Genomic DNA, 9,112 nt, shown 5'->3' on the forward strand with positions numbered 1-9,112 from the left:
ATGTTGTACTCGATCCCTCTATGTCAAAATATAGCACATATTAATTTTGTCTTAGGTCAAACTTTATGAAATTTCACCAAGTTAATGAAAATAATCATCAACACCTACAATACCATTATATCCATCACAGGATATGGATATATTCTAATATGATACATATTTGGTATTGTAAATATTAATATATCTTCTTTAAACTTAGTCAACCATTATAAAACCTGACTTAGAAAAAAAATTGAATATGCAATTATGCACTATGTTTTGCAATGGAGGGAGTAATGGGCATAGTTTTCAAAAAGGCAACACGAGCGTAAAAATCACAACGAAATTTCAATGAGATATCTGAAATTCCGCATATTTTGGTGGGCCCAAAGTATTTTTAACCCTGAAATTGCAATCTAGATTCAAACTATTTTAAAAATAAATTTAAATTAGGTTAAAATTAAGTGAAATTTGTAATCTTGAAATCTAAAATATATATGTTATTTCAAAAAAATCGCATATTTTGGTGCGCTCTAAAATTATTTTGTCTGCAACATTCAAAAGTGACTTCAAGTTTTTTAGCATGGCAAATTTGACATCAGGGCGGAGTCAGATTTGCCACGCCTAAAAATCTGACGTTAGATGTATAGCGAAATCCAAGTAAGAAAACCTACTTAGCCAGAACCGACATTAATCAATCACCTTCTGGAAGATAACACACGTGTACGTGCGTGTCATCGCAGCATTGCTCACATTTGCTCCACCGTCGTCAACAAAGGCTACCTACATATCCTGCTCCGCTCCATCAGCCATGCTTCTTTTACGACTTACTACAACCGAGTTTACTTTTGATCTATCCAAAAACACCTACTTTTTTACTTTGCTCCCCTGCTCCACCCGAGTGTCCCCCAAGGTTTCTTCTTCTCTTTTTCATTGCCCGGTTCATCTCCGTACCGTACGTTTCTTCAGTTGATATGCACAAACTAAATTAGTGTGTAGGATATACACATTGATGGGGCATGATTGCCTAAAATTTTAATATTGAGGGGGTGGTTTCAAGAAAACAGTAAAAAAACTTATTATTATTATTTTTCACTTATTATTCACATGTACAATACATGGAAAACCAAGATGTTGTGCAAGCCATTGGATATACGTTTTCCGATATTTGATAGGCAACATGCGAGTTTATGAATGTGGGTCTATGTTGTTCTCTCTCTATGTCAAAATATTGTGCGTATTAATTTTATCTTAAGCCAAAGTTTAAAAATCTTACCAAGTTTACAAAATATATGAACATCTACAATACCAAATTCTATATACGATTAGATTCATCATGAAATATATTTTCAGGTCACACATATTTGGTACTGTAAACTTGAATATATCTTCTTTAAACTTGGTCCAACTTACGAAGCCTGACTTAGGAGAAAAAACTAATATGCACTGTATTTTGACATGGAAAGACTATGTACCAAAGATGTGTTTGATTGAATTCTGTCGCTAAAAGCCTGGCTGTTTGGAAAGCGGACTTGTAGGAAACTTGAAGAAGACATGCGGTTGGTGGTGCATAACCATGGAGAGGAAAAAGCTACCAAAAGGCTATACCGGTGTACTTTCATGGTGTAGTCAAGACTTTTGGTTTTGCCTGTAGCGCTAGAACCTCTTTGTCTCCGCAGGGGCCTACGTGGATCTCCCCACATCCGTGAATTATACATGTTGTAGCCGAGACTTCAAACGCACTTACTTGTCTAGGTACAAAGTTGTAATAGTCAAGACCTGAAAATCATGGTCGGTACGAAGGTCACTTTTACACAGCAGAAATTAGCAGCAGGCGTCATACTCCCTTCGTCCAAAATTACTTGTCGTAGAGATGGATAAAAATAGATGTATGTAAAACTAAAATACATTTACTTACATCTATTTCTCCGACGAGTAATTTCAGATGGAGGGAGTCAGTAGCGGAACCAGAAACTGAATATAAATGAAGCCAAAATATGTCATATAATGTTAGAAAGGGCCAAGTCACCTAATTCTAGCTAATTTTGTCTGACAAATGAAGGACTAGGAATACATATAAGTGTATTTGTGAGAGCATAGGGCAAGGCCCCTGCCAGCACCCCCTGCCTCCGCAACTAGAATATATTGACTTCATTTGTAGTATACAAGGGTAGTACGCACGTATGAATATATGTAAGCGCAGAAATGAAGGAAAAAAGTGATAGACCTTGTAGTACGTGGTACGTACTAAGCACGAACCATAACTATGGTTAAGCATGGGATAAGACGCGACCGGTTCAGTCAGATCAGTAACACGCGACCAAGTACAGTCCATACTACAGTACGTAGCAGTATTCAAGATTATAGCTGAAAAATTCCTGCTAGGCCACGGGAGTTATCGTGCTTTAGGCCTTTTTTGATTCATAGGATAGGATTATCCTACTCGTAAGAATATGAATTTTATAGGAAATGAGATATCATGTTTCTCAAATCCTATAAATAGAAATAGGGAACGAGATGTCATTTGGTTGGCACCAAAGAAATTTTTTCATTGAGTCTAGGCTCATTTTATTTTTCTATGAAATATGAAGAATAGAAGCCAATTCTATGTAGGAATAGGAATCCATTTCTATGAACCAAAGGGCTCTAAAGAAAAAAAAATTATAAGAATCGTATCCTCTAAAACTTATGAAATTCCTCCAAACCAAAGGAGGCCTTAGCCTCCATGAAATCGTGCTTATTCGCGTGGCCGCATGCGTGGATGCGGACGTGGCATACATGCATGCATGCATGCAGATGGGTGGTCCCGGTCCGCGCGCATTTGCGCTGTGGGCCCGCAAAAAGAAGACGGCGCGGCGGCTGACCTGGTCCGGCGTGGGCCATGGAAAACGACAAGTAGGTGAGGTTCTCTTTTGTGTGTGTATCTTGTGTTGTGGAATGCGTCCTGGTTCGTGGCAATGCTAGACTTATGAACGTTTATGCAAAAACCAAGGTGAAGAATTATGATTGATATTTAGGGAAGGGAGGGGCCCACCCCTTGAAAATCAGTGGATGTTTAGATTAGTTTAGAAAATTATGTGGCATTACATATGGTGTTCATAGTTTAGGATTATTGCCTGGTTCGCTCGTCGCTTTCAACGTTCCAACATTCTTTCACCTTGTAAAGAAGTTCCAACGTTCTTCAACGCGTACGGCCGTTTTAGTCCAGACCCTGTGTTGCTAGACTAATCTTGTCTTGCAGAAAAGAACAACATGTTTACCTTTTGATCGCTGGATTGGTTGCTTGGCCATGAATGCAATGGGCGACGTGTCATGGTTTTTGCCCCAAGAAAAGATGGCCTTGTCTTCCGGCAGGTAAACGTGTCACATTTTCTTTTCGAAGAAAATCAGGACCTTGTGAGAGAAATATATGTGCTCGGCACGAGTCGCTGCGCGGCTTTACTTGTGCGGTATTGGTGGATCTGCTGACGAGCAAATGTTTCCTTCTATGAAAAATTGCTGCCTTGATTGATCGGCATGGACGTATTGCGTCGACCCACTGTTTCTGATTGACTCTAGGCTCTGTTTCCAGATTAATTTCTCTAAATCTGGCCTCTGTTGGCTCATGGGGTCACATCTTAAAGGTGTTTCTTTTTAAGTATTGTGTTGCCTACTGGTTCGTGCACCTTGGTGGCGGTAAATGTTGACCCTAGTGATATGGTTGTTACGGATGGTGGAGAAGAAGACTATTATGCGTAGTGGTAAATTCCAAAGACGATTGCCATACGATAATATTTTGCTTGTCATTTTTTTCTAATTTGGAAACGAAATCCTTCATCCTAATGCATGTCCTCTTTTGCAATAAAATTATGATTGTGAGCACACAAGGATGTGGATGTTTCGAGGCTTGATTTTCCTTTCAGAAAAAAGAACACTCAATCAACATTAATCAAGGCTTGCTTCTCATATAGAGATGCCAATAAAATGTGAGCAATGTTGAGGGAGTACTAGGATATATACTTAGTCAAAACCAACATTAATCAATCACCTTCTGGCATGACTGATAACACCTGTGTATGTGTCATACTGTCATCGCAGCATTGCTCACATTTGCTCCACCGTCAACAAACGGCTACATGCATATTATGCTCCTCTCCATCTACCATGATTCTTTTTAGTGTGTGGCAAAAACGACTAACTGCGACAACACACTTTACTATTAATTCATCCAAAAACGACTTACTAAGAACTAAAAATACATATTGTAGTGTTGTTTTGAACTTTTTGGAGTGTCTAAGTGAACTTCCTAACTAGCATCCTGCTCAAAATACCTGAAACACTCAGTGAACTCGTTAGACCTTTAATTATTTTACCATTAATCGTCTTAAGCTCTAGGTGCACCCTTTTTGGGAAATTAGATGTATTTCCAACTATATATACTGATGCAGTAGGATAAATCGATATTAACCTGGCTGCCAATGTGTAGGTTATACACATTGATGGGGCAGGATTGCCTAAAATTGTAATGTTGAGGGGGTGGTTTCAAGAAAACGTTAAAAATCTTACTATTCACATGTACAATACACGCAAGACCAAGATGTTGGGCGAGCCACTGGATATACACTTTTGATCTTTGAAAGGCAACATATGAGTGTGTGAATGTGGGTCTATATTTTTTTGTGTGTGGGAAATGTGGGTCTATGTTGTTCTCCCGCTATGTCAAAATATTGTGCATATTAATTTTATCTGAAGTCAAAGTTTTGTAAAATCTACCAAGTTTATAGAAATAATTATAAACACCTACAATACCAAATTCTATGTACGATTAGATTCATCATGAAATATATTCTTAGGTCACACATATTTGGTGTTGTAAACTTTAATATATCTTCTTTAAACTTGGTCCAACTTACGAAGCCTGGCTTAGGAGAAAAACTAATGTGCACTGTATTTTGAGATGGAAAAGGTAATAATATGCATAATAACAAAGCCAGAACCGATGTTAAGCGCACCTTCTGGAAGATATCATATGATATTATGATATGTTGTCTAGTTGTCTACGCGTTATTGCAGCATTGCTCACATTTGCTCCACCGTCAACAAAGGCTATCTACATATCCTACTCCTCGTCATCATCCACTGTTCTTTTTAGTGTGTTGCAAAACAACTTACTTCAACAACCCACTTTACTTTTGATCTTAACAAAAACAAACTACTTTACTTTGCTCCACCAGAGTGTCCCCCAAGGTTTCTTCCCTTTTTTCGTTGCCTGATTCATCTCCGTACCGTACGTTTCTTCAGTTGACATGCACAAACTAACACATCCTTTAAACCAAGTCAGAAAGCAGTAAATTAAGGAAGGAAGTGGCTAGCAACATCGCATGCGTCATTGCAAACAAACAAGTCGTGCAACTAAGATCTCCCTATCTCTGTCTCTAGATCTCGGAACAAAACCGAATACGTTCGCAAATATTCCTTTCTGTCTTATCAAAGGACCCAGTCAGAGGCTAATATGTAATAGTATGTATGAGCTCATGCCTTCTGATTTTGATTTGTTCTTACATGCAATTAATTAACCTATGCTTTCCTATGCGCACAGACAAATTAACACTCTTACAAGGCAACACATGCAAGCACAGGTATAGCCGGTAAAACCAGAAGGTGCGGCTGTGAAGATTCGTCAAGATCGGCCGTGGCGAGACAAGTCAGACCAAGCGACTTAGACCGGAATTATGTCACCTCCTTTAACGTGTTGCACAGCTCTCGCCCGCCTCATTTATAAACCCCGAAGGTGAAGCTTTCACCTTCATCTACTTAACTACAAGGCCACCAAGAGCTTGCTATTCCTATCCTATATATACAACGCAAATGCGCAACACTTGACAGATTACATCGAGAGGATCTGTAGAACTAAGGGCAGAAGCAGCGACATCCAGCGAGCAAGAAGTACAAACGTGAGCAAAGGAAAGATCGCAAGATTGATAGATCCGAGATGGTAGCCAAGGCGGAGATGAGCGCCATGGAGTTGGAGAAGGTGATGAGCGACGGGGAGGTGGTGCTCGGTGGCGCCGGGGACGAGGAGGAGGAGGACGACGACGTGGTGCTGCCGGGGTACCGGTTCCACCCCACCGACGAGGAGCTAGTCACCTTCTACCTCCGCCGCAAGGTGGCCAGGAAGCCGCTCCGCATCGAGGTCATCCGGGAGATGGACATCTACAAGCACGACCCATGGGATCTCCCCAGTAAGTTCCTTCTCTCCATGTCCATGCATCAACAAATACAGTTTCCTTTCTAGGACAACAGACTTTTATCTGACAGAGTGTGGCAAATTACGCAGAGGCGAGCACGGTCGGTGGGGAGAAAGAGTGGTACTTCTTCTGCCTGAGGGGCAGGAAGTACCGGAACAGCATCCGGCCAAACCGGGTCACCGGCTCCGGCTTCTGGAAGGCCACCGGCATCGACCGGCCAATCTACTCCGCCGGCAGCGGCGGCGCCAGTTCCGGCGTGTCCATCGGGCTGAAGAAGTCGCTCGTCTACTACCGCGGCAGCGCCGGCAAGGGCACCAAGACCGACTGGATGATGCACGAGTTCCGCCTACCGCCGGCCGCCGTCACCAACTCCTCCCCGAGCATGCAGGAAGCCGTAAGTGGTCTGCGCGTGCATTCCATTTCCACACAAAGTCACGGTGCGCTACCCTACTGTAAAGTGTAAGATTGACCCTCTGACGTGTGACCTGAAACTGCAGGAGGTGTGGACCATCTGCAGGATCTTCAGGAGGACCATCACCTACCGGAAGCAGCAGCAGCCGTGGAGGCCGGCGCCGGCGCCGTCCGCCGCCGACTCGAACTCCAACACGGGGAGCTTCGAGTCGTCCGAAGCCGGCGACGAGTACATGAACTGCATGCAGGCACCCGCCGCTCCATGCATCCCCCAGCAGCAGCAGCAGTACATCAGTCAGACGGGCACGGTGGACAGCAGCAACTTCTTCTACGAGGACACCATGCCCAACCAGCAGTTCCAGGGGCAATGGAACGCCGCGCCGGTGCCGGAGCAGAAACTACAGAGCCCATTGTCGACGGCCGCCTCCTTCCACCAGAATGACCACAGCCACGCCGTCGCCGCGAACGATTTCTACAAGGTCGAGGGGTACTTAGAGGAGATCGCGAGGATGATGGAGGTCACCGATCCGACAGGGTTTTACGACTATAGATCATACGGTTGATCGGCCAAGCTACGAACATCTTCAGAGTTGTTCATGGTAGACAAACAGAATTCGCCGACACGCTAGAACAGACTGACATGCAGGGCCCGCACCGCAGAGAGATGAGGCCTATAGTCAGCAGAGCTTCACCGGCAGAGCTTTCTCTCTTTTGATTTCTCTTCCATCTGATCTACTCCCTCCGATCCATAATAAGTGTCGCAGTTTTGAACTAAGGTTAGTTCAACCTTAGTTCAAAACTGCTACACTTATTTTGGATCGTAAGGGGTTAGTGTATGAACCATGTGTGTTTGTGATACATAGTATGACTTGTGTGTGTAACATAGTAAGAGTGACATATAAATATTTGCCCCGGGCATTGTTTAATTCAATCAGCCATGTGTTATCATTCTTGTACCTTGTTCTGGTCACTCAGATATGCACAAGTAACTTGATGTTACTGGTTGTACAGTAAAATCGAAACAAATGAACAATAGAGTAGAAAATACGTTTTTTTACTGTGTGCATGTTCCTCCTGTTAGTGTTTGATGTGTTCGTGAAAATTTTCGTGCAAAAATGAACAATCATGCTTCCTTGGTAAACAAAAGATTGGCACTCAGCTTTTTTTGGCACAAGCCTGAATACTTGTGTTTTTTCCATAAACTTTTGAAACGAAAAAAAAGGACAAGAACCTGTATATGTCTAATATTTTTCATATTTTTTGGCACCCATAAAAGTATTCTTGGCAAGCAGGAGCATATATACCAAGGAACCAAATACAGGGAAATGTAAAAGTGTTTTTCCACACCAGATTTCTTATCACTTTCAGAGTTAAGTGAACAAAAATAATCAGTTCTACACGCATCCAGTTTGTCGCTCCTAGATTGATCTCCCCTCGCCCACTAGTCATACAAAATTGCGCATGATCTTCGTTCGCATGCACAATCTAAACATTTGATTGGGTACATTTTGTCATTTACCGAAGAAAAATGTATTCTCTATTATGTTAAATAGTAGAAAGGTGATGTAAGCGTCATTTTCAAGATTTCTTGTGCTGGCCTCCCAATTTGACTCTATCAGCACCCTGGTGAATTTCTCCCAGGTTGATGCTGTAATTCAATGTTCTTGACTCACTTGAAGCATGAGAGTGAATAAAAATTTACATGATGTCAAACTATCAAACTCAAGAACACATCTTTGCTTAGGTCACTGCCACGAACAGTTAACGAAAAGGACATAGCATTCTGGGGGCTGGGTGGGACTTCCTCGAGCATGAAATTCTCGTCTATAAACTCCAAAAACTTGAATATATATCATATGGGCAGGAAACATCGAGCCAGGTCAAACATTTTACTCATGTTAACTACCTGTTTGGCTTAAATATTCATAAGCGCATTTGGATAATTGCAAAAGCAGATATGGATAATTGCAGGATGTCTTGTCTGACCTAGGAGGCCATACAATTGCCTGTTTAGTGTTCCGAATGATAGAATGGCATAGCAAAGCAGCATTGGACTAGAAACAGTCAAATCAAAACCTTCAGAATTCGTCACGGACAAGGATGTAAAGGCAAATTCTGGTTGAAGAAAGACACCATTGAAGAGTGATTACAAGACATCAAAAGTCTTTTAACAATACGTCAGATTTTATTCGCATCCTTTTCCAAGGTACTGCCTCCGTCCGGTGAAGAGTGTACATCTAGCTTCAAAATTTGTCCACAAAAAAGTGTACTTCTATCTTCCCAATGTTCCCAATGTAATTTAAAGTAGGAAAATACTTCTCTCTCATCACACGGTAATCAAGACCAATAGCAATCTACACATGGTCTTCTTAATTTATACATGCACTTAGCTCATTGGGGGTTGGGTAATTAAAGAGGAGAGAGATGGTGGCTTGCACCTTCCAATGCATCTTTTACTCAACTCCATAATTTGTCCTAAAATTTCTAGATGTACA

General features: G+C 41.8%; 1 protein-coding gene across 1 annotated transcript; it reads left to right on the plus strand.

The window, feature by feature from the left end:
• Positions 1-5,950: 5,950 nt before the first annotated feature.
• Positions 5,951-7,265, plus strand: LOC119298054 (transcription factor JUNGBRUNNEN 1-like). Its single transcript, XM_037575592.1, has 3 exons — positions 5,951-6,200; positions 6,296-6,600; positions 6,704-7,265. Exons 1-3 carry the CDS (start codon positions 5,951-5,953, stop codon positions 7,178-7,180), a joined length of 1,032 nt encoding a protein of 343 aa, XP_037431489.1. The 3' UTR covers positions 7,181-7,265.
• Positions 7,266-9,112: the final 1,847 nt, after the last annotated feature.

Source organism: Triticum dicoccoides, chromosome 5A (assembly GCF_002162155.2).
Source record: "Triticum dicoccoides isolate Atlit2015 ecotype Zavitan chromosome 5A, WEW_v2.0, whole genome shotgun sequence".
Lineage (NCBI taxonomy): Eukaryota > Viridiplantae > Streptophyta > Magnoliopsida > Poales > Poaceae > Triticum > Triticum dicoccoides.

What these genes read in the sequence shown, in the direction of transcription:
- LOC119298054 (XM_037575592.1), top strand. Translation starts at nt 5,951, where the DNA reads ATGGTAGCCAAGGCGGAGATGAGCGCCATGGAGTTGGAGAAGGTGATG. An exon ending in CGACCCATGGGATCTCCCCA is followed by an intron (nt 6,201 to 6,295) that starts GTAAGTTCCTTC and finishes CAAATTACGCAG; the next exon opens with AGGCGAGCACGGTCGGTGGG. An exon ending in CCCCGAGCATGCAGGAAGCC is followed by an intron (nt 6,601 to 6,703) that starts GTAAGTGGTCTG and finishes CTGAAACTGCAG; the next exon opens with GAGGTGTGGACCATCTGCAG.